General features: G+C 36.1%; 6 protein-coding genes and 1 pseudogene across 10 annotated transcripts; 6 read left to right on the forward strand and 1 right to left on the reverse strand.

Moving 5' to 3' along the window:
• LOC104714443 (glucose-induced degradation protein 8 homolog) lies at positions 655–2,690 on the forward strand. 4 transcript variants are annotated; one of them, XM_010431804.2, is made up of 7 exons: positions 655–792; positions 1,006–1,113; positions 1,207–1,372; positions 1,483–1,589; positions 1,703–1,834; positions 2,016–2,172; positions 2,270–2,690. In XM_010431804.2, exons 2-7 carry the CDS (start codon positions 1,060–1,062, stop codon positions 2,389–2,391), a joined length of 738 nt encoding a protein of 245 aa, XP_010430106.1. In that variant the 5' UTR covers positions 655–792; positions 1,006–1,059; the 3' UTR covers positions 2,392–2,690. The 4 variants fall into 4 exon arrangements, with proteins under 4 accessions (XP_010430106.1, XP_010430107.1, XP_010430108.1 ...); XM_010431805.2 differs by having other exon boundaries at positions 656–792; positions 1,213–1,372; XM_010431806.2 differs by having other exon boundaries at positions 656–792; positions 1,090–1,113.
• LOC104714444 lies at positions 2,611–5,351 on the reverse strand. Its single transcript, XM_019230120.1, has 2 exons — positions 5,290–5,351; positions 2,611–3,336 (listed from the first exon to the last, which is right to left on the reverse strand). The coding sequence occupies exons 1-2, from the start codon at positions 5,349–5,351 to the stop codon at positions 2,841–2,843; spliced, it is 558 nt and encodes a 185-aa protein (XP_019085665.1). The 3' UTR covers positions 2,611–2,840.
• On the forward strand, positions 7,084–7,652 carry LOC104714445. The gene is made up of 2 exons (XM_019230121.1): positions 7,084–7,158; positions 7,252–7,652. Exons 1-2 carry the CDS (start codon positions 7,084–7,086, stop codon positions 7,393–7,395), a joined length of 219 nt encoding a protein of 72 aa, XP_019085666.1. The 3' UTR covers positions 7,396–7,652.
• On the forward strand, positions 8,711–9,808 carry LOC104714446. The gene has a single exon (XM_010431810.1). It carries the CDS (start codon positions 8,856–8,858, stop codon positions 9,615–9,617), a length of 762 nt encoding a protein of 253 aa, XP_010430112.1. The 5' UTR covers positions 8,711–8,855; the 3' UTR covers positions 9,618–9,808.
• LOC104714451 (probable disease resistance protein At1g61180) lies at positions 11,877–14,908 on the forward strand. 2 transcript variants are annotated; one of them, XM_019229659.1, is made up of 2 exons: positions 11,877–14,484; positions 14,582–14,869. In XM_019229659.1, exons 1-2 carry the CDS (start codon positions 11,989–11,991, stop codon positions 14,594–14,596), a joined length of 2,511 nt encoding a protein of 836 aa, XP_019085204.1. In that variant the 5' UTR covers positions 11,877–11,988; the 3' UTR covers positions 14,597–14,869. The 2 variants fall into 2 exon arrangements, with proteins under 2 accessions (XP_019085204.1, XP_010430117.1); XM_010431815.2 differs by having other exon boundaries at positions 11,878–14,484; positions 14,591–14,908.
• Positions 15,679–21,240, forward strand: LOC104714450 (probable disease resistance protein At1g61310). The gene is made up of 4 exons (XM_019229660.1): positions 15,679–15,891; positions 16,172–16,217; positions 16,305–17,972; positions 19,235–21,240. The coding sequence occupies exons 3-4, from the start codon at positions 17,158–17,160 to the stop codon at positions 21,009–21,011; spliced, it is 2,592 nt and encodes an 863-aa protein (XP_019085205.1). The 5' UTR covers positions 15,679–15,891; positions 16,172–16,217; positions 16,305–17,157; the 3' UTR covers positions 21,012–21,240.
• On the forward strand, positions 22,493–24,942 carry LOC104714448 (annotated as a pseudogene).

Raw genomic sequence — 25,066 nt, forward strand, 5'->3', positions numbered from 1 at the left:
AATTCAATAATCAAATCACACCAAATCCCAAAACTCAAATCTCAAAAACCAAACAATGTCTTAAAATTCTAATCAAATCTTTTGAAATTACACTCAAATCTCCTAAAATCTGAAATATTAAAATCCCAGCAAATTTCCTAAAATCTTCAGTTGAATACACCCCCCTTAAATTCATTAACAATCCTAGATTCTTTTGTTTTAATTGAATAACACAAAACTTTTAATGACTTTATAAAAATCTGAATCCAATAACCCAGATTTGTTAAGATTTTAAATGACTTTTTACAAATCATAAACTAATAACACTAAACTTTAACAGATTTTAACAAAATCTTGATCTAATAACAACAGATTCTACATAACATTTAAAATAACTCTATTCAAATCTTAAACCAATAACCCCCACTTAATTAAGATTTAAAGAAACCTTTGTTATATTCAAAATTTAAAATAGTTCTAAAAATCTGTGTGTATTGTTAAATCATTTGGAAATTAATTCCATGAGTAATTTACCCTACTTCCGAACCATATTATCCGGTTTAGAAATAACCAAATCCAAATTAACAAACCGAGTCCCATAATAATTTAAATCGGATCGGTTCATCGACAGTTCGTAAACCCGATCTCCTCTCTATCGAAAACCTCGATTTTTTATTTTTATTTTAGCTTTTGATGAGAGATTGTAGAAATTAGGGAAGAGACTTTCGCAAGCAATCTAGAAGCAGCAACTCGATCTTCAAATCTCCGTCTTCTTTGCCAGAATCATCTGCACCAGATTCTCCACTACTCCAGGTACATCTTTCCCGGATAATTCTATTAGATTTTCCCAGGAAAATAGCCGCCGCATACTCTCTCTATCTTTCTTAAAACTACGGTTCCTGTGCTGTTTTGGGATCAAAGCTCCAAACTTTTAATAAACCCTTAAATAATCTGACCGCAAAGTCGATTCCTTTTGAAATAACTTTGATCCGAGAGTGTTCTTATTTTTTTGTTCACTTGGAGCAGGTAATACTTTGTATTGAGTTAGATTTTTAAGATGGGAGTCAAACTGGCGTGCTAATGTCATTGTTTCGGATTTTTGTTAATCAGCTTGAAGAAGACGACGAAGATATGGTAAATTTTAGATTCCTTATGAGTCTGTTCTTGTGTTGTTTGATCTAATTTGAAGATGGGTTTTTGGAAAAATTGAGTCTTAACTGTGGTTAGTCACAGGCTACTTCGAAGAAAGTGATCACACGTGAAGAATGGGAGAAGAAACTAAATGCTGTAAAGCTAAGGAAAGAAGATATGAACACTCTTGTGATGAATTTTCTTGTGACTGAAGGTTATGTAGAAGCTGCTGAGAAGTTCCAAAGAGAGTCTGGAACCAAACGTATCCTTTTTTTGATTCCGTTTTGATTTTTTTTTTTGTGTGGAATTGGTGTGTTAGATGTTTTAGGTTTGTCTACTCACTCCTTTTGAATTTCCTTATGGAGGAAACAGCAGAGATAGATCTTGCGACCATCACAGATCGAATGGCTGTTAAAAAGGCTGTGCAAAACGGAAATGTCGAGGATGCGATTGAGAAAGTTAATGATTTGAATCCTGAGGTACAGACAATGCTTCTCTTCATATCTTGTGTGAACACTAAACAGTTGCCATTCTCTTTTCCTATTATATTAAAGAGTCAAAATCTGAGTCTTGTTTGAACCCGTGATTGCAGATACTAGACACGAATCCCGAGCTGTTTTTTCATCTTCAGCAGCAAAGGTTGATAGAACTTATTCGACAAGGGAGGACAGAAGAGGCCTTGGAGTTTGCTCAGGAGGAACTTGCACCACGTGGTGAAGAAAACGTAAGTCTTTGTACTTCACTTTGTGTCTGTATTTTACTTGGATTTATCTCGTTGAAGATGGTGTTTTCCATGTGAAACATGTATATATTTCTCATTGACTGTCCAAAAATACCTGTTTGTTAAGTCTTCTGGTTGGTGCTGAATCACCGTTTATACACAATGTGTTGATTCTTTTCTGTAGCAAGCGTTTCTGGAGGAATTGGAAAAAACTGTAGCCTTACTTGTTTTTGAAGACGCCTCTACTTGCCCTGTTAAAGAGCTTCTTGACATTTCCCACCGCCTTAAGACAGCAAGTGAAGTAAATGCAGCAATTCTTACAAGCCAGAGCCATGAAAAAGGTAAGTTTTGATGTTTTAGTGGATGCCACTAAAATGGTACTTTCCAGTTTCTTCCTCAATGATTTGATATACCAACTCAATGTTTATGAACAAACAGATCCCAAACTTCCAAGCTTGTTGAAGATGCTGATTTGGGCTCAAAATCAACTGGATGAGAAAGCAGTGTATCCGCACATAAACGATTTGTCTACTGGTCAGCTCGAAGACCCGTCAGTATGATTCCGCACTCCTTTCAGCAATTGAAAAAACAGATGCGAAAAGGAACAGTGAATGGTGCCAGTCACTTCCCTTCAATCTCAATAACTAAGATTCATATGCTTTCTGGTTTCCCTTTTCTTCTGCATCAACGGGATTTGTTGGACCTGCAATCGTTAGGATATGTGGAATGGGGGAACGTAAGCTGTTTCTAGGCAATGAATTACTCTTAGTCAAATGTTCTTATTGTCATCAACATGTTCCATGACTCATTGCATATGTGCATTTGATTTTATTTAATGAAGTTATTGCTCTTGTTTGGATCTTTGTGTGTTCGTTTTGAGCAACTTCAGAATTATAACATAACCAGTTTTATTAAACACCAAAACACATGAAAACAGCAAAATCAAATCAAACCAACGAAAAGGAAAACACAAATCATAATCCACGCAACTCAATACTTAATGCTGACTCTAGCCACTTCGATTTTGCTTGACATCGTCTTCCGAATCATAGGGCTCGGCAAGTTTGCTCTCCACCTCGTCCTCGGATTGGCCCCCATCGACATTTGTAGACTCTTCAAATATGGGAGGCAGCTTTCCCTTGGAGCTATTAAGTTTGGCCTCTATCTTCTCAGCTTCATTTGCTACATCTGACACATAACAGAGGATCCATCCCCAGTTCGCTGCACAAACCCCTTCCTGCAACTCCTGGCGTAGCCCTTTCTGGAACAGCCAAGCCAGCTCCTCTTCGTGACACTCTCCTTCAAGAGTCCTGCTCTTCTGAATGAACTCTTCATGGTACTCACTCACTGTCTTGGTTCCTTGCTTCACGTCCACCAGCTTAGACCCGTCGACGTCTGCCTTCTGAGAAGCTTCTCCGTGCTCTCGGCGCCTTATGAGACCTACTGGCCAATTCTGGCGCGGGAACTTTTCTTGGTAACCAGAGTTCTTAGTCGATCCTATCTGTCTGCGAGTCAATTTTAGTTAATACTCTTATTAATTACTCCCTCTGTTTCACAAAGAGTGTCACTTTGACACATTTTACACAAATTAAGAAAAGTTTGAATTATACTTATTTGCCCCTATTTATTAAGTGATTAATGATCAAAATTCAATGAAAATAGCTTTGGGTTTAGGGATAAAAAAGAAAATTTAGCATTAAAACACTCATTGGAAATGTAAAATGACATTCTTTGTGAAACAAGAAATTTTCTCCAGAATGACACTCTTTATGAAACAGAGGGAGTAAATTTTAAGTATCTTCGAATTGACTAAATCTATCAGATTCACACCTTAATTCAAAGAGTTTTTTTAAATATAAAATTCAAAGAATTTATAAAATATAATGGAGTTTAAAATATGAGGAGATCGAAATTTGATAGAATAATATAAATTTAGTCAGATTACAAATTTGTTTTAGGCTTTTAGCTGATAATTTTGTATCGTAATTCAACTAAAAAATCAAACTAAATTTTATGAACTCATAAATTACATGAATGAAACTTATGTATATAAGGATGACTCAAAATGGAACAAATATCATTAATCAATCGTAAAGTCAAAAAAAAAAAGATCTGTCTAAAATTGTTTTTGATTGAATTTTATTTGTTATAAACAAAAACAGAATTTTTGTTTTTATAAATAAAACAGGATGTTGATTGGTTTCATGGTTTTTAATACATAGCCGCTCTAAAATATTATTTGGGTTATGAGGTTTACAAGTGTGATCGACCGGTTAATATGAATATCAAATCTATGGATTTTGATCATGATATTCTATTTACATATCATGAATATCAAATCTATTTACATAGCCGCTCTATGGATTTTTATCATGCTTTTACAAAGTAAAAGTAAATCCTAAACTACTAATCTAAAAACTAAACTATTGAGAATAGTATGTATTTCTTATTTTGTTTTCTCAAAATCATCATTAGATACTGTAAAATATATAATAGAAAAATGAAAATCTTTAATAACTTACAGATTGAGATTACGTCTTCCATCAGCCATAGAGAAGAATGAACCAATAAGAAAAAATGAGACTGCAAATCTTAGATTGTGTCTCACCAATTATGTATGACTTTGGTCAATTCTCAAGATGAGATACCATTGCTTTATACTCTTCTTTTTTAGTTAACTTGTTTCATGTATCTTATATAAACTTGCATAAGATTTTCGCGCGTAAATTCAAAAATTATGCGTGTGACACAAGTTATAAAAAAATAAACATGGAAATAAAATAAATTTAAAATTTTGTTATATAACAAAATTAATACAATTTTTGACTATTTAAAGTCTATAAACATTTCCATAAATTTATTTTAATTAGCGATTAACAATTTACAGATTCTCTTTTCATAAATGCATCTAGATTTAGTTAATAATATAAAAGTCTTGAATAATAGAAAAGTAGGTTCTTAACTGGCCTATTGCAATTATATTTTTTTCTCAACATGGAGATAAGATAACAAAAGAAATCACTAATAATAGATATTTTGTATACATAAATTTATTAGTGAAAAAGAAATTGTAAACCATTAGATATCCTGAAGGATTCATCATTTATGGATAGGAGAATTTCAAAGATATCATTATAATGATATTAAATTTTCAAAACACCATTGGCTTTTTTTTTGTCCATTTCAAAAATACCAGAAAATCATATTTATAAATCCTAATAACCGATATTAGTAAAAATATTGTATAGTTTTGTAAATAAAAAAATACAGGTTATAAATTGCTATAAAATAATGAAAAAATTAATCAAAAACTAGTTTCAGAGTTATTTTATTAAATTAATAATAAAATAAAAATATATAATACTAATATGTATAATTCTATTTTATGTTAAAAGAAAATATTAAATGAAATATAAAACTACATGTTGACAAGAACTTCTCGTATCATAGCAAAATACCGAGCAGTCGATGAACATATCTCGGAACAAGCAGATGTTGATGTCATTCTGATTCCTGCCATTGCGTAAACCATACTATTATATGTTGAAAACCATACCATTCTGATTCTGATTCCTGCCATTGCGTAAACCATACATATCTCGAAACTTCCGCAAACCATACACTATCTGTTGATCACTACTATTTATATTTTCTCAGCCAATCACAATACGTTATTCCACTCTCACTCGAACAAAGAGTGAGTGCATTTTCTGTACGCAAATAACCCACCAAATAATCAAATCATGCATTTTTGACTCAACGCACCTGTTTCTATTTTTGCCATGACTTTTTTTTTTTTTTTTAGTTTCTCGTAACCGACATTTTTATTAATTCCAACGTATAACAACCGGCTCGGTTAAGCAAGAAAATGTCTTAACCATTGAATTTATTTAAACTGATTATTTTAGTTACCAGTATTCGATTTAATGATCGGTGAGATCTACAATGAAATGGATTTTTCGTGGGCTTTAATGGGCCTAAACGACATTATTGATCCATGGCCATTTTCGAAAGACTGATTCGAACCAGAACCACCAACACTAGTAGTACTAAACTCAGATTCTTCTCCGGGTCAGGTCCTTTCGGGTCGGGTTCAACCAGAACCATCTCTCTCTCTCTCGAGTGAAGATGATGTAGACCACAAGAGAGAGAGTCACAATCACAAGCACATGAGATGAGAGTAAGCTTTCTGAACCGGTTTGGTTTTGGCTGTGAATGAATCATTGGTTAAATATCTCTTCTCTTACCCAAATTTGATGTCGAAGCTTCTAAGCAGGCGGGAATGAGTCAACTCGGGTTCAATGGCTCTCTGCTTCTTCTAAACTTGGTTACCAATCTCCCTAAGTTAGTATCTTTATTCTCACTTCCTTAATTCGTGCAAAATATATAAAATTGGAGTTATTTTAGTTGAAAGTTTGGATCTTTGTGTTGAATGATTCCATATTTGGTATCAAAAGTATTAAACTTTGTGGAACTAACAAAAAGATCACATTTTTGGTATCAGAAGTTTTAATCTTTGTGTTGAATGATGCATATTTGATCTCTTTATGTGATAGTGATGTGTTCCAAATTGTAGTTCTTTGTAATTGATTTACACTTTCCTTTTGTCGTAAAAGCAAAAAACAAAGAAAACATCATAGGGTTCGTGTACTCATTGGTATTGAAACTGACCCCCACACACATGCTTTTGCATCATCACTGTTAAAACTTTCTTATACGCTTTGTCGCACATACACGGAGACTTGTGGTGATGATGCATTCATTGATATCATTAGTCTATCATATCTGTTGTTTATTTCTTTCCATTAAATGATGAAAGAGGAGAAGGGAAAAGGGTATAATATTTTGTATTGGAGATTGATTGATTTGTAAGTACTACGAACCCTATGCGTGTGGAGATAGACATTTTGGTCTCTACCCTACTATTTCGACTAGTATGTCCTAGGAACACAAAATGTCCCACTGGCTTTGTCCCTTTGTTTGATTGAGATCAGAGAGAACACAAAGATACGAACTTGAGTTTGATCTTGAAAGTAGGTTTTGTTGGATGTCTCATTGTCTTGATTATCCATTGGAAATAAGCTTGTCTTTGGTTAGGAATTGTCATTTAGGGGTTAGAAATTAATTGGCATGTGACATATACACTAAGAACCTACCATGTGAACATAACTAGAATCATTCAAACATGGGAGGACCCCATACAACGTAAATCTTCAAGTCCTCTTTCAAATTAAAAGGTTTAGATCAACTTCATGCGACTTTGTGCTAACATTGAATTCTGTTTTGGGGAACTTAAAACACATTTCATTTGTCCAACACAAATAGAGGTTTAGATATGTTCTCTCAGTAAAACTGTTTGGATATCAATTTCTTTGATTGGATTTGGAGACTGATATTGTGGCGATTATATCGATTTGCAGATAGGTGTGTACTCAAAAGGGGTCTCGGTGTTGATGCCAGGAGACCATATACCTACATTCATCGGCTACCCGGTACCCGCACCAGTACTCTGTGTTTCCAATAGTCGAAGTTCAAATCCAAACTCCACCATTGAAGAATGTTAAAAGTTGAATGCATAATTCCATGCTTTTCTGCTTCTGCGGTTGACCCTTCTCAACTGCACAATCCCTAGCTTAAGTATATGTGTATTCAAGATTTACCAGATTTTCATTTTATTGAATTTCATATTTCTTATTACAAGAAAATGAGTTGATAAGAATGTGTTCAGCTGTCAGGAACTGTTAGCGCTCATGAATATGCAACTGTCGGACTGCCTAATCTTTAAGCCCGACCCAAAATGCAATAAATTGTTTATTAAGTATTAGTACAAATACAATATGGTTGTCACTTGTAACATGAGTCAAAGTTTACTGAAGAATTACACCACGCTCTGTAAACTATACGGATGATGTTCTCTGCTTTAAGAACTAAAGTCTCTTATAGATTTCGTAAAGTTCAATTACTTGTAAGATACTCGCCTTTTATAATTATAGTCAGTGTATGCAACGTACTCATCTTTTATATTTATAGTCAGTATACGCAGGGTTTTGACGTTCCCAAAGAAAACTAGATCTAGTTGTTAGATTCGTCTCATGTTTTATTTTGGTCAAAAGGGATTCGTCTTATGCTGTGTGATACGATTTCAGATCTCAGCTGTTTTGTATGAATTATATATTTTGTTGCAGAACTAAACTATCATCTCCTTTTTGCAGAGCTTTATTTTTGTGATCAATGTGTTTTAGAGACCATACGTATCATCATCATCATTCATCAATAACTAATAAATTTATTGTCTGGTAGCTCAAGGATGTTGACAAAACAAAATATTAAGTGCAATGAGCTTTGTAAAGGAAATGAACTCTTTGAGAGGGGGCTTGTTTTAGATCTATAGGCCATTTTTTATGCATGTGAGTCATGTGACAAGAAAATAAATTTAGACCGTTTTAAAACGACATCTATAATATTTTTCTATAGATTTTGGATCCAATATCATATTTTAAAGGATGTAGTAACTGTAAATGAATCTCAGCTAAAAATAAGTAATTTGTCTATATGGAAAAGGTTAACTACACCACTTATGTATTTGTCGTAAGTGTATAACACATACATAAGTGGTGTAGTTAACCTTTTCCATATAGACCAATTACTTATTTACTTATAATGATTTCAAATAGTAATTGTGTAAAGTTTTGTTTTTTTAATTATCTTGTCTAAAAAGTTATTATAACTTTACTAACGTCATTATATCAAGAAAATTGAAATTTGCATGGAGGGTTTAAGTTTATTAACAAACACAATTACTATTCGAAATCATTATAAATTAAAGCCACTTTTAAAGGGTAGTTGTATTATTATCTTTTTACCCATTATTATCAACTGTCCCAAAATTATTAACAATAAATACTCTCACTTCATCACAATCATCATCTGCTGTCACCACACAACACAACAACACAACCAAAAGAGTTACTACTACTCTCTCTAATCTCCGATCAAACCACGTCGTCTCTTCTCTTTATCACTAATGGGTAATTGCTGCGTCAGCTCCAGCACCACCGATGAGGAAAACGAGAATGTTGCCGACAAGAACACGACCATTGTCGAAGAAGAGACAGTAGTCAAAGAAGTCTTGTCTGAGACAACTTTGTTAACTCCTTCCTCTAGTTTCCACGCTTCGACGATCAAAGATCCGGTGAAGACCAAGATCCGAGAAGATGATGAGAATAAAAAACCCGGGTTCTTGAAAACTGGTTCAGACCCGGTTATGATCCGACCCGGTTCGATTGATCATGAAGAAGGCTCGGAGGTTTCGGAGATTTGTAGCTTGAGTTTGAGTGAGAGTGTGTCTTCGACGGTTGTGACGAATGGTTACGATGAGGAGGACGTGATGATGAAACAGAGGAAGTCTCAGAGATCTCCGGCGAAGACTCGGACCCGGGTCACGGGTAATAATAATTACCCGACCCGGAGAACCGATCAGTCTCCTCGTAAGAGAAACAACGGTACGTGTAATGGAGCGAGATACGGGTCGGGTGTAAGAGACCCGGGTGAGAGATCCGGAAGAAGGTCGAGATCGCCGGCGACGAATAGATCGGTGATGGATCCGAATCAGAATAGTCGGGTGGGTGGGGCGAGGACTAGGAAGAACAATCAGTCTCCGGGTCGGGTTAGGCAAGATCCGAATAAAAACGGGTTGGATCAAGAGCAGCATCAGAATTACGGTTATACCACTGAGGAATTGTTAGAGAACCCGCTTGTTTCGTTAGAGTGTTTCATATTTCTCTGAAAAAAGAATATTCCGGGGAATAATTTATTCTTATTTTGACGTTTGGATTTGTAAAATTCGTAAAAGCTAAATTACGTTACCTCTGTAATTCTTCATTTGTGTCATTGTGTGTTCTACTTTTTTTTTCTGCTGATAAAAAAATTGTAATTTCGGTTGAATGATGAATATGGTTATATGTTTTTTGTTCTATTTTTTATTTTCGTTATATCCTTAGGGTATGAGAGTTTTTAAGATGTTAGTAATGTTTGTTATAAATCTTTAATGGATATATAACCGTTGCTATTGAGTAAGATTTTTTTGTTTTTCTTTGCTTAAATTCGAATAATTTATCCTCTCAAACGGTATCATTTAAATGATTAGTAAACGTTATAAAGTTTCCTCATTTTATTTAAGATCGTCATTTTAGGTCACCAGCAGTGAAAGTGGAATACTTTTTTCTGTCGCACGAAAATGGAATCACTTTAACGATCGCATTGGAATTTCAAAGCTTTTCTTTTCTTTTTTTTTGTCTCAAGAGAAAATTATAAATAGATTCAAAAGGTTCTTGCTTTTCCTAATGCATAAGAACGTTGCTTCTTTTATAGTATAACTTTTCTCTAATTTTACAACTCCTTTTTAATTTTTTTATACAGCATGATTTTGATCTAAAAGGTTGTTGCCGCATTTGTGCTTGAACCAATTCGAAATAATATCTTGCAAGTGAACTGTATAGCTCAACATGTGAAATTTATGTTCTTACTAAAACAATATGACGGTAAATAAATGTTATTTACACTTTTGTCATAGATATTTTTTCAAGAAATAGACAAGATTGTAAATAACATTCATCAGTCGGAAACCGAGTGGTCTGAAATTAGAATAGTCAAAGTCTTTCGTATGCGGTCTGAAAACCAACGACGCCAATGATAATAACATTAAGAGGATCCAGCTCAAGAAGTTTTGATTTTGCTAAACCATGAATATATTGTACTAAAATTCTCTAATGTCGTCGTCAATCCCCTAAACCTTAGCCTAGCTAGTCTGATTATACTAAAATTGTAATATAATAATGTGGTGGCTTTCAAGTTAAAACAAGAAATCCCTCTAACAATTCAACCAGACTTAAGACTCAATTCGTTAACTTCTGTCAAACATTTCTCTTCACGTTCTCCTCCTATTGCTTCCCTCTGTGGACTGGAATTAAAGTCTAGGTTCAAAAAAAAAAAAAAAAAGTTTGCATCAAAGATTCACCACAACCCTTCGCAAAATCCCTGAAAACAAAAATCTTATAAGACCTGCAATTTCAACAACAATATTTTAAATCTTTTGTAATTGAACCAGTTATTTCTCGGTTTAAATGAATTGAACCGATCTCAACTCAATTTCCATTATATAAAAAAAATCATAAACCATAGTTTATACTTAAACCGGCTCATAGATCAAACCACCAAATTTACCAAATTAGAGAGAATTCAGAACCCCTAAAATTCACCCAACACAACACTCAATCCCATGTATGAGAGAGCAATTGAAGAACTCAAACCCATCAAGAGTGGAGCTCAGAAAGGAAACATGAATCCACCATGTGAAAATAACAAACAGAAGACCTCTAAATCCCACCAAGTAGCTCAATCAGAGTCTTTTTTCAGAAAGAGATGAGCCACAATTACATGCAAAATGGTATTATTAGATCATTTTCATACAAATGAGCCTTTTAAATGTTTTTGCCATATCGTTTTGATGATACCAAAAACTAATTTACTCCCCGCTGCAATTTGTAACAAATGAGCCTGTAAATGTTTTTTCCACAAAAGAAGCCTTTGGTTTTATTTTGTTTTGGGGTGATATGGTCCAGTTTTGTTGGAAGGCAGGTGTAGCAGAGTAGAGTACTTTTTTTTTTTTTTTTTTTGGTGAGAATGTAAGTAGAGTTCTAGCAATATGGAGATTTCTTCTAGTCTCCTCTTGGAACTTAATTTGCAGTCTACAAGACTCATTCCCCTCCAATGTTTGTAAGATCTTCTTCCTCTGTTTAAGATATATAATAGATTTTTTCGTTTCTTACTCATATTCATTTGAAAAATCAGATTTTAGTGTATTCATATCCTTTACGCTTGTATTGAAAGCATTAAAATTTCTCTCTTTGCTTTTTTTAAATTAGTACAACTATTTCTTTTTGACACAGTATGTGAACTCAAAATAATGGGTTCCACTTTTTACTGTATGCTAAAATGGAAGCCAGTTGTCATTCTGAGTAATGAAAATCTCATAGCCACCCGTATTTGGAGCAAAATGTTATCTCCAAGTTTATTTTCACTTAAAAAACACTTCTTCACCTTTCAGCCTTAGCCCTCTTTCTTGCTTACTAAAAATATTTGTCTTTCTTCTGATCACCATGGGCAATTGTGTGTCTTTCCAACTTTCTGTTGATGGTCAAATGCTTAACACTATCTCTACATTCTTATGTGGCGAAGGTTATATTCGAAACCTCAATAAAAACCTCGAATCTCTGCAGAAGGAAATGGAAGATCTCAGAGCAAGTAAAGTTGTGGTGCAGAATAAGGTAATGAGAGAGGAAGAGACACGACATCAACAAAGGCGTGAAGATGTCCAGGTATGGCTTGACCGTGTCAGTAGCATTGATATAGAGTGTAAAGATGTGCTTAGTATTAGCCCCGTTGAGCTTCAAAAGTTGTGTCTCTGCGGTTTTTGTTCAAAATCTGTGTGTTCAAGCTACAAATATGGGAAACGGGTATTCTTGTTACTGGAAGATGTTAAGAACCTCAGATCTGAGGGTAAATTTGACGAGGTTGCTCAGCCGCCTCCAAGATCTGAAGTTGAGGAGAGGCCTACTCAGCCTACGGTTGGTCAGGAAGAAATGCTCGAGAAGGCATGGAACCGCCTTATGGAAGATGGAGTCGGAATCATGGGTCTGCACGGTATGGGTGGTGTAGGCAAAACTACCCTTTTCAAGAAAATACACAATAAGTTCACTGAAATAGCTGGTACGTTTGACGTTGTGATCTGGATTGTGGTGTCTCAAGGCGCAAAGATTTCAAAGCTTCAAGAAGATATTGCAGATAAACTACACCTTTGTAGCGACGAGTGGAAGAACAAAAATGAAAGTGATAAGGCCGCTGATATACACAGAGTTTTAAAGGGAAAGAGATATGTTTTAATGCTAGATGACATATGGGAGAAAGTGGATTTACAAGCCCTCGGAGTTCCATTTCCAACCAGAGAAAATAAATGCAAAGTAGTATTCACCACACGTTCCAAAGAAGTATGTGGGCGGATGGGGGATCATGAACCAATGGAAATCAAATGTTTGAAACCAGGGGAAGCATGGGAATTGTTCAAAAACAAGCTTGGAGACTACACATTAAGAGGAGATCCCAGAATTGTCGAGCTAGCTGAAAAAATAGCTGAAGAATGCCGTGGTCTGCCACTGGCGCTCAGTATCATTGGCGAGACAATGGCATCTCAAACTATGGTACAAGAATGGGAGTATGCACTTCATGTTTTGACTACATCCGCTGCAGAGTTTGATGACATGGAAAATAAAATTCTTCCAATTCTCAAGTACAGCTACGATAGCTTGGTGGATGAAAATATCAAGTCATGTTTCCTATATTGTGCTCTGTTTCCAGAAGATTATGAGATAAATAAAGAAAAGTTGATAGACTACTGGATATGCGAAGGATTCATCGGAGACTATCATGGTATAAAAATAACAAGGAATAAGGGTTATACGATGCTCGGTACCCTTATCCGTGCAAACTTGTTGACGGAGGTTGGTACAAGATTTGTTGGGATGCATGACGTGGTTCGTGAAATGGCTCTATGGATTGCATCCGATTTTGGGAAACAGAAAGAGAATTTTGTTGTGCGAGCAGGAGTCGGGTTACGTGAAGTACCAGAAGTCAAGGATTGGGGAGCTGTGAAAAGGATGTCATTAATGAAGAATGATATTAAAGAGATACCATTCAGGTCCAAGTGTTCTGAACTTACAACTCTGTTCCTCCAGCGTAATATACATCTGAAGAATCTCTCAGGTGAATTTATTCAGTCTATGGAAAAGCTTGTTGTTTTGGATCTTTCAGGCAATGGAAACATTATTAAACTTCCAGAGCAGATATCAAAGCTGGCCTCCTTGCAGTATCTTGACTTGTCACTTACAAGTATAGAGCAACTGCCGGTTTGTCTCCAAGAGTTGAAAAAGCTAAATCATCTGGATTTGACTAATACATGGGAACTTTGCAGTGTCAGTGGGATATCAAAGTTGTTGAATCTAAGAGTTTTGAAACTACGAGGTTCTAAAGTTCATGGAGATGTAAGCTTAGTGAAGGAGCTGCAGCTATTGGAGCACAGTAGTCATGTCGTGGAGATTTATACAGATATAAAATGCAGAGAAAGCGAGACAGACTCGTCTCACTTAAGCAATCCGAAAATTCCATGCTTTACCAACATCTCGGAACTGATTATAAGTAACTGCCATAGCATTAAGGATTTGACTTGGCTATTGTTTGCTCCAAATCTTGCCTATCTAGCGATTTCATATTCAAGAGGAGTGGAAGAAATTATAAATAAAGAGAAAGCAACGGATCTTACAGGTATTACTATTACCCCATTTCTGAAGCTAGAACGCTTAGAGTTGTTTATATTACCGAAGCTGGAGAGTATCTACTGGAGTTCTCTCCCCTTTCCGGTTTTGAATGGCATAGCTATAAGAGACTGTCCAAAGCTGAGAAAGCTTCCCTTAAATGCTACAAGTGCCCCACGACTTGAGCGATTTAAAATAATTACGGATCCGGAGGATCCAGAACATGGAAATGACATTGAATGGGAGGACGAAGATACAAAAAATCGTTTCTTGCCTTCAATCCGTCGGGTAATCATTACTCGTCATTCTCTTCTGCTAGAGTGACAATATTTTCCCTATTTCTTTCATCGTTTGCTCATTGTTTCATTTTATTTTTCTTCTCTTGCCGCCGAAGGTCTGAAAACCACATTACTCAGGATTGGGATTCCTCACTTTCTGAAATCAGAATCCACGCTCTTCTTCTTCTTCTTCTTCTTCCTATTAGTACTTTCTCTTTTCTTGTGGTGTGTGTGTTTTGCATTTGGATTGTATAATTGATTTTTTGCTTTGCATTTTAGATTATATTTGTGGAGTGTGTTGTGGACCTGTGGGTTGTTCACTTGGATTACGGTTTTCATTTTCCAATTGTTTTCAGACTATATTTTTTTACACAATCAACTTACAATTTATGCTATTAGGTAAAATCCAAGCTTCAATCTGTTGGTTTCTCTTTCATCTTGCAGTGTGTTCGATTGAGTGATAATAATACTAACAGATGAAAAAGTTTTGATATTGCTAAATGCATGAAGATCTTGTACTCAGATTCTCTCTAATGTCAATCCCCTAAAGGCTTCCTCTGTCTTTTTTTTTATCTTAAACAGTTCAACTAGATTTAAGACTCGGTTCGTTTTCTTCGATATTCCTCAAGTCATCAAATCGATGATTTGAAAATGTATCTCCTTGGTCTCGGTTCGGATAAGTCTCTAGGAATCTCTATGAGCAGTCTCACGAAACCATTCAAGACCCAGTTTAAGCTCTCTCAACGTTCAAAACGATAGAAAAGGTTATTAATATAAATAGAATCTTACCGTAAATCAACCCTTTGCAAAATCCTTGACAACAGAAACGTTTACTATTTTCTTGTACAAAAATCTTAAACACCTGCAAATTTCAACAACTCTATTTGAATGATTTGTAATTGAACCAGTTATTTCTCGGTTTAAATTAATTGAACACTTGCGACTTTTATTCCGGTTCTGGTTTTGTTTCTTCTTCAGCTTGGTTTTTATTCTTATGCATTATGACTGAAAATTTGGCATGTGTTAAGTGGATTTTTATAAGGTTGCTAAATTTTTTTTTTTTTTAAATTACTAACACTAACACATGTGGGGTGGTGTATTGAACTCTTTCAAACCATTAGACCACCGTTCTTAAAAAAGTTGTTGTATAGATTAAAACAGATTAATTTTTATCAAATGAGCTTAAGTTTTGTTATCAAAGCTTATTTTAGTTTTTTTTTTATAGGATCGAGGGTCTGTCAAGCTGTGATTGGCTGAGGGGAAAAAATAATTGTTTTGTGTTTGGTTCCCCGTAACTTTCTCTTTCGTCTATCTCTCGTCTCTCACAGTACTATGAACGGCGAAAGGACTGGACTGGAGAATCTCTCTGTTTGGTTCAATAATGCTTAAATTGTAGAGAATTTCTCTGTTTTTCTTGGTAAGAATTTCTCTGATTTCAATTGTAGAGATTCATGTATTAGGGTTAATTGATGTGAAGAAATTAGGGTTGAACAAATTGAAATTGAGATGTTAGGAAAATTAGGGTTGCTATGATGTTAGAAGTTTGGGAATTTGAAATCGATCATTGGTAAGCAAAATAGTGTTTAGAATCTAAAAATCGTGTGAAACAAAACCTTTTTCCATACCAACAAGAGATTTGTTTGATATAATAATAACGTAAGCTTTTTTTTTCTTGTTTCTTCTTTTATCTCCGACAGAGCTGAACATGTAATTGGGACTGGATCCTTTGGTGTTGTCTTTCAGGTAAAATAAAAATTAAACAGACTTAACTCATCAAGACATTTTAAAATGTGATCTGATTGATATGTTCATTACGTGTTTTAATGTTAGGCTAAGTACTTAGAGACAGAAGAAAAAGTAGCAATCAAGAAAGTGTTACAGGACAAGAGATACACAAAAAAAGAGAACTTCAGATCATGCGAATGCTCGAACACCTTAATGTCGTTGAGCTCAAGCATGCTTTCTTCTCTACCACTGAGAAAGACGAGGTTTATTTTAACCTTGTTCTTTGAGTATGTACCCGACGAGACTATATACCCCGCTTCGAGATCTTACACCAAGATGAATCATCATATGTCTTTGATTTATACTCAGCTCTATACCTATCAGGTAACACTTCTCCAACATCCATTACTCTGAAAATTAGTTATTAATAAAATCCGATTAAAGTTAGTTCACCTTCTTAAGATAGTATATTAATTTATTGTGGAAATTTGAAATTATTAAAATAACAAGTGACTATAATAATCCAAAGGAAGTGTTTAAACATTGAGCTTTGTTTTTCTTTAAACATAGTTGCATCTAATGAAAATGATTATGATCATCCCAACTGGGCGATAAGTCATTGACCTTTGTATTTATATTTTTAAAACATACATAACAATCCAAACTAGGCGGTTAATCATTGAAATTTGTATTTATATTTTAAAACATAGTTGCATATATCTAAAATGATTCACTCTTACAATAATCCAAACCATTGACCTTTGTATTTTTATAAAGATAGTTGCATCTAAACTAAAACGTCCTTTGGAACAATCAGAAATTACAACGCAAAGTGGTCTGAAATATTCTCTCCTCCTTCGTTATTTGTGAAATGATTTTCTCCTAAAACACTTCTTCAGCTTTTCATCAGCTTTAGTTTCGTTGTTGCTTGGTTGAAATATTACCTCTTTCTCTCAACATGGGGAATTTTGTGTGCATCGAAGTTTCTGGTGATCAAACGGTGGATCGTATCATTAGATGCTTAGGTGGTAAAGGTTATATTCGAAACCTCAAGAAGAATCTCAAGGCTCTGGAGAGGGGAATGGAAGATCTCAGAGCTAGTCAAGATGTGGTAAAGAATAAGGTAGCGATAGAGGAGACCCGGCATCAACAAAGGCGTGAAGAAGTCCAGGTTTGGCTCAACCGTGTCAATAGCATTGATATACGGTCTGAAAGTCTGCTTAGTACTAGTCCCGTTCAGATTAAGAAGTTGTGTCTCTGTGGTTTATGTTCAAAAAATGTATGTTCGAGCTACAGTAATGGGAAAAGGGTATTCTTGTTGTTGGAAGAGGTTAAGAAACTAAAATCAGAGGGTAATTTTGAAGTGGTTGCTGAGCCGACTCTGAGATCTGAAGTTGAGGAGATGCCTACTCAGCCTACAATTGGTCAGGAAGAAATGCTCGAGAAGGCATGGAACCGCCTTAGGGAAGATGGAGTCGGAATTATGGGTTTGCACGGTATGTGTGGTGTAGGCAAAACTACCCTTTTCAAGAAAATACACAATAAGTTCACTGAAATAGCTGGTACGTTTGACGTTGTGATCTGCATCGTGGTGTCTCAAGGCGCAAAGATTACAAAGCTTCAAGAAGATATTGCTCAAAAGCTACATCTTTGTAGCGACGAGTGGAAGAACAAAAATACAAGTGATAAGGCTGCTGATATACACAAAGTTTTAAAAAGGAAGAGATTTGTTTTGATGCTAGATGACATATGGGAAAAAGTGGATTTAGATGCCATCGGAGTTCCTGATCCAACCAGAGAAAATGGATGCAAAGTAGCATTCACCACTCGTTCTAGAGAAGTATGTGGGCGGATGGGGGATCATGAAGCAATGGAAATCAAATGTTTGAAACCAGGGGAAGCATGGGAATTGTTCAAAAACAAGCTTGGAGACAATTAATTTTTTTTACTCTCTAGTCTATACTAAAATGACATACAGTTGTCGTTTTTGAAAAGTCATTGGATGTCAATATTATTGCCAGAATCTAATTTATTCGTGTGGGCTCTAGCTGACCAAAAAATATTAAGAATAATCAATGTCCTCCACGTGGAAACGTTAACTCTTTCAACCAATTCGTATTAATGGAGCAAGCTGTTATCTCCAATATTTTTCAGCTGAAACACTTCTTGATGAGCTTCAGCTTTTAGCTTCGTTGTTTGCTCACTGAAAATTTCTCTCACCATGGGGAATATTGTGTCTTGCCAATGTTCTGGTGATGCAGTGTTGGATCGTATCATTAGATCGTTATGTGATAAAGGTTATATTCGAACCCTCAAGGAGAATCTCAGGGCTCTAGAGAGGGAAATGGAAGATCTCAGAGCAATAAAAGATGAGGTGCAGAACAAAGTAGCGAGAGAGGAGACACGCCATAAACAAAAGCGTAAAGCTGTCCAGGTATGGCTTACCCGTGTTGAGAGCATCGACACAGAATTTAATAATGTGCTTAGTGCTAGTCCCGTTCAGCTTCAAAAGTTGTTTTTCTGTGGTTTATGTTCAAAAAATGTATGTGCGAGCTACAATTATGGGAAAACCGTATTCTTGTTGCTGGAAGAGGTTAGGAAACTCAACTCGGAGGGTAATTTTGAAGAGGTTGTTGAGCCTACTCCGAGAGCTGTAGTAGAGGAGATGCCTACTCAGCCTACGATTGGTCAAGATAGAATGCTGGAGAAGGCATGGAAACGCCTTATGGAAGACCAAGTCGGAATCATGGGTCTGCACGGTATGGGTGGTGTTGGCAAAACTACCCTTTTCAAGAAAATATACAATAAGTTTGCTGAAATAGCTGGTAGGTTTGACGTAGTGATTTGGCTCGTGGTGTCTCAAGGCGCAACGATTTCAAAGCTTCAAGAAGGCATTGCAACAAACCTACACCTTTGTAACGACGAGTGGAAGAAAAAAGATGAAAGTGATAAGGCCGCTGATATATACGACTATTTAAAGAGGAAGAGATTTGTTTTGATGCTGGATGATATATGGGAGGATGTGGTTTTAGATNCATTGGTGTTCCCTTTCCGACAGAAGAGAATAAATGCAAAGTAGCATTCACCACTCGTTCTCAGGAAGTATGTGGGCGGATGGGGGATCATGACGCAATGGAAATCAAATGTTTGGAACGAGATGAAGCATGGGAATTGTTTAAAAGCAAAGTCGGAGACAATACATTAAGTAGAGATCCAGGCATTGTCAAGCTAGCACGAAGGGTTGCTGATAAGTGTCGTGGTCTGCCACTAGCGCTTAAGGTCATTGGTAAGGCAATGTCATCTAAAACTACAGTACGAGAATGGGAGCATGCAATCGATGTTTTGACAAGATCCGCTGCAGAGTTTTCTTCTGAAATGGAAAATGAAATTCTTTCAATTCTGAAGTTCAGCTATGATAGCTTGGGGGATGAACAAATTCAGTCTTGTTTCTTGTATTGTGCTCTGTTTCCAGAAGATGACAGCGTAGGGGTAGAGACGTTGATACACTACTGGATATGCGAGGGATTCCTGGGGGAATACCAAGTTATAAAAGAAGTGTATAATAAGGGTTATGCTATGCTTCGTACCCTTATCCGTGCAAATTTGCTGACAGAGAGTGGCACAGATTTTGTTCGGATGCATGACGTGGTTCGGGAAATGGCTCTGTGGATTGCATCCGATTTTGGGAAACAAAAAGAGAATTTTGTTGTGCAAGCAAACGTCGGATTAGTTGAAATACCAAAAGTCAAGGATTGGGGAGCTGTGAGAAGGATGTCATTAATGAAGAATAAGATTAAAGAGATAACATGCAGTCCCAAGTGTTGTCAACTTACAACTCTGTTACTCCAGTATAATAATTTGAAGAATCTCTCAGGCGAATTCCTTCAGTCTATGAAAAAGCTAGTTGTTTTGGATTTGTCGAATAATTACTTCTTGAGTGAACTTCCAGAGCAGATATCAGAGCTGGTCTCCTTGCGGTATCTTGATTTGTCGGAGACAAGTATAGAGCAACTGCCGGTTGGTCTCCAAGAGTTGGAAAAGGAAACTTATAATCTTTGCAGTATCAGTGGGATATCAAAGTTGTCGAGTTTAAGAATTTTGAAACTACTAGGTTCTAAAGTTCATGGAGATGTAAGCTTAGTGAAGGAGCTGAAGCTCTTGGAGCATCTACAAGTTTTAGCCATAACAATATCTACGGAAACGGCTTTGGAGCTTATATCAGATGATCAAAGGTTGGCGAACTGCATCACTCATCTGGAAATTTTGGATTTCAAGAAGCCATTCAGTATATCATTGCTAGTGAGTATGTACAATCTACGTTTTCTCTGGGTGGAAAGTAGTCATGTTTCAGATATGAAGTGCAAAGAAAGGACTTGCTTTACCAACCTCTCCATCGTGTATATAACTAGCTGCTATAGCATGAAGGATCTGACTTGGCTACTGTTTGCTCCAAATCTTTCATACCTAGCAATTGAACATTCAGATGAAGTGGAAGAAATAATAAACAAAGAGAAAGCAACCGATCTTACAGATGTTGCACCATTTCTGAAACTAGAACACTTATTTTTGGAAAATTTGCCGAAGCTCGAGAGTATCTACCGGAGTCCTCTCCCCTTTCCCTGTTTGAAGCACATAGGTGCAATAGGCTGTCCGAAGCTGAGGAAGCTTCCCTTAAATGCCACAAGTGTCCCACGACTTGAGGAATTTGGAATAAAGGTAAATGATACAGATTATTATTTTGAATGGGAGGACGAAGCTACTGAAGATCGTTTCGTACCTACAATCCATACGGATCCTTATTATGAGATATGACCCTTCTGCAAAATTGGATCACATTATGGAATATGTTGTGCCTCTCAATTTCACATTTGTCTCTAACTTCGTTTCTTTTTTTTCTTCCATCTCCTATTATTTGCGTTCTCTTTTCATTTGGATTGTATTGCTTTTTCTTTACATTCTCTCATCTTTCTGGATTGTAAAAAGGGATCTTCACAGTATGTGTGAATTTTACTGTTAGATTTATGATTTTCGATTCATTTTTCTTGAGCTTCGCTGGAGTCAAAATAGTCGAACCGGTTCTTTTACGGGTTAATATGATGTGAACCAGCCTCCATCATAAATAAATCCCTTTGGATTTGGTTTGGTCTACGTTCCAAGTTAAGCAAAACCAGATTTTATTAACAGACTAAACCGGCTTAGAGAATTCAACTTCATCCAAATCCCATCATCTTCTTCATCAAATAAGCCATGAAATTTCCCAAATTAGAGAGAGAACTCAAACCAATTGAACAACATAATATCCTAAAAACCCAGCAAACGTGCTAAAAAAAGAAACATGAATCCATGTGTAAAATCACCAAAAGAAAAATGTCTAAATCCAAGTTTCTCGATAGAGTCTTCTTCAGAAAGAGATGCAAAAATGGTTACATAGATCATTGTCATACAATTCATCACTCGTGTGTGACTCTCAATATGGTTTTGATGATTCCAAAACTGCGTGATTTATGTGTTATTTACCTAACTCTGACTGATTTGTTTGTCTTTTCTGCTTAATATGGTTCTGAATATTTTAGCAATATGCAGATTTCTACAAGACTCTTCCTTTTCTTGCTTCTAAATAATCAGCAGCCCCTCCAGAGTTTGTAAGATCTTCTTCATTTCTAGATATAATACATTTTTTCTTCTCTTACTTATATTTCTTCAATTGACAATGAGCATTAGTGTGTTCTCATACCCTTTACACTTGAATTGAAATTTCTCTCTTTATCGTTTTCATTGATGCATCTATTTCATTTGACACAGTAGGACATTCTGTTCTTTTGACATTCATACCACTTTTTTTTCTGACTTTTCATCATTATTTATAGCTTTTATGTAACTGCCTAATTAAATTGTCTCTGCCCTTTATTGAGTATGTTTTAAAGATGAGATATTTAACCCACAAATCTGCATTTTAAGAACTCCAACCCAGATTTGTTCTTAATTAGTATCATGATATATATGTATATCCTCAAACCCAGCATAGTTATTAATTTTGCAGTCCAAGGTGTGAACTCAACATCTCTTGTCATTATTGCAGTCCATGGTGTGAACTCAACATCTCTTCTCATTATTGCAGTCCCTCCCAGGTCAGGCTCCCACAGTCAGTATAATAATATTTTAGTTTTGGTCTTCCCAAAAGACTTTTAATGGTTCCATTTTTTACTACTGTACGCTAAAATGGAAGCGAGTTGTCATAACCACCCGTATTTGGAGCAAAATGTTATCTCCAATAGTTTCACTTAAAACAAACACTTCTTCACCCTCTTTCTTGCTTACTAAATATTTTTATCTCTCTTGTGATCACCACCATGGGGAATTGTGTGTCTTTCCAACTTTCTGTTGATGGTCAAATGCTTAACCGTATCTCTACATTCTTATGTGGTGAAGGTTATATTCGAACCCTCAAGGAGAATCTCAGGGCTCTAGAGAGGGAAATGGAAGATCTCAAAGCTATTCAACATGTGGTGAAGAACAGGGTAGCTAGAGAGGAGGTGACACGACATCGACAAAGGCTTGAAACTGTTCAGGTATGGCTTACTCGTTTCGAAAAGATTGATATAAATTGCAATAAACTTCTTAGTACTAGTTCCGTTCAGCTTCAGAAGTTGTGTCTCTGTGGTTTATGTTCAAAAAATGTATGTTCGAGCTACAATTATGGGAGAAGGGTATTCTTGTTGTTGGAAGAGGTTTAAGAAACTCAAATCAGAGGGTAATTTTGAAGTGGTTGCTGAGCCGACTCTGAGATCTGAAGTTGAGGAGATGCCTACTCAGCCTACAATTGGTCATGAAATAATGCTTGAAAAGGCATGGAACCGTCTTATGGAAGATGGACTAGGCTTCATGGGTTTGCATGGCATGGGTGGTGTGGGCAAAACAACACTCTTCAAAAAAATCCACAATAAGTTCGCTGAAATAACTGGTAGGTTTGACGTTGTGATATGGGTCGTGGTGTCTCAAGGTGGAAAGAATTCAAAGCTTCAAGAAGATATTGCTAAAAAGCTACACCTTTGGGACGTGGTGTGGAATAAGAAAGATGAAAGTGATAAGGCCACTTCTATACACAGAGTGTTGAAGGGGAAGAGGTTTGTTTTGATGCTAGACGATATATGGGAGAAAGTGGATTTAGAAGCCATCGGAGTACCGTTTCCGACTAGAGAAAATGGATGCAAAGTAGCATTCACCACCCGTTCTTTGGATGTATGTGGACGGATGGGAGATCATGAAGCGATGCAAGTCGACTGTTTGGAACCAGAGGAAGCATGGGAACTGTTTAAGAACAAGGTCGGAGAAACCAATTTAAGAAGAGATCCTATTTTTGTTGAGCTTGCAAGAAAGGTTGCTGAAAAATGTCGTGGTCTGCCACTAGCGCTCAATGTCATTGGTGAGACAATGGCGTCTAAAACTATGGTACAAGAATGGGAGGATGCAATTGATGTTTTGACTAGATCTGCTGCAGAGTTTTCTGACATGGAAAATAAAATTCTTCCAATTCTTAAATACAGCTACGATAGCTTGGTGGATGAAAATATCAAGTCGTGTTTCCTGTATTGTGCTCTGTTTCCAGAAGATTTTAACATACAAAAAGAAGAGGTAATAAACTATTGGATATGTGAGGGGTTCATTAGAAAAGACCAAGTTATAAAAATTGCGGTGAATAACAGAATAAGGGTTATGCGATACTTGGCACTCTTATACGTGCAAATTTATTAACAGAGATTGGTTCAAGAAGGGTTGTGATGCATGATGTGGTTCGTGAAATGGCTCTATGGATTGCATCATACTTTGGGAAACAGAAAGAGTCTTTTATTGTGCAAGCAAGAGTTGGATTAGTTGAAATACCAAAAGTCAAGGATTGGGGAGCTGTGAGAAGGATGTCATTAATGAATAATAATATTGAAGAGATAACTTGCAGTTCAGAGTGTTGTGAACTTACAACTCTGTTCCTTCAAGAGAATCAGTTGAAGAATCTATCAGGTGAATTCATACGGTCTATGCAAAAGCTACTTGTTTTGGATCTATCAGGTAATGAAAACTTGAGTGAACTTCCAGAGCAGATATCAGAGATGGTGTCATTGCAGTATCTTGACTTGTCATTTACAAGTATAGAGAAACTGCCTGTTGGGTTCCTGGAGTTAAAAAAGCTAGTTCACCTGAATTTAGCTTCTACAGAGAGACTTGGTAGTATTAATGGGATATGGAAGTTGTCTAGTTTAAAGATTTTGAAACTACGAAATTCCAAAGCTCATATCGATGTAAGCTTAGTGAAGGAGTTGCAACTCCTGGAGCATCTACAAGTTCTAACCATAACGATAACGGGGTCAATGAAGTTGGCTTGGGAGCTAATAATAGGCGATGAAAGGTTGGCAAAGTGCATGAACTTGACTGCAGTTAGATAAACTTGGTGAGTATGAAGAATCTTAGTGAGCTCTGGGTGGGAAAGCAGTCATGTCTCAGAGATTGATACAAATATGAAGTTGCAGAGAATGCGAGATGGACAAGTCCATCCATGCATTACCAACCTCTCCGGAGTGAGTATATATGTAAGTAGAGACACTAGTCTTTCATGTATACACTGTTATTAGACCATAAGACACTAGTCTTTTTCTCTTGTCTTGCTGAGCTTCTTTCATGTATACACTGTTATTAGACCGATATGATCCATTTACGTTATGATACAAATTGGATTATTATATTTATTTGGGGAAATCAGGCATATATGTATGAAGGACAAAGGAAACAAAACAAGAAATCAGAAAGAAAGATTCGTTATCTTCACTCACTATCCCTTGAGTCATCAATTTCTTCATTATGCTTGCCTTGAGCCT

Source organism: Camelina sativa, chromosome 9 (genome assembly GCF_000633955.1).
Source record: "Camelina sativa cultivar DH55 chromosome 9, Cs, whole genome shotgun sequence".
Lineage (NCBI taxonomy): Eukaryota > Viridiplantae > Streptophyta > Magnoliopsida > Brassicales > Brassicaceae > Camelina > Camelina sativa.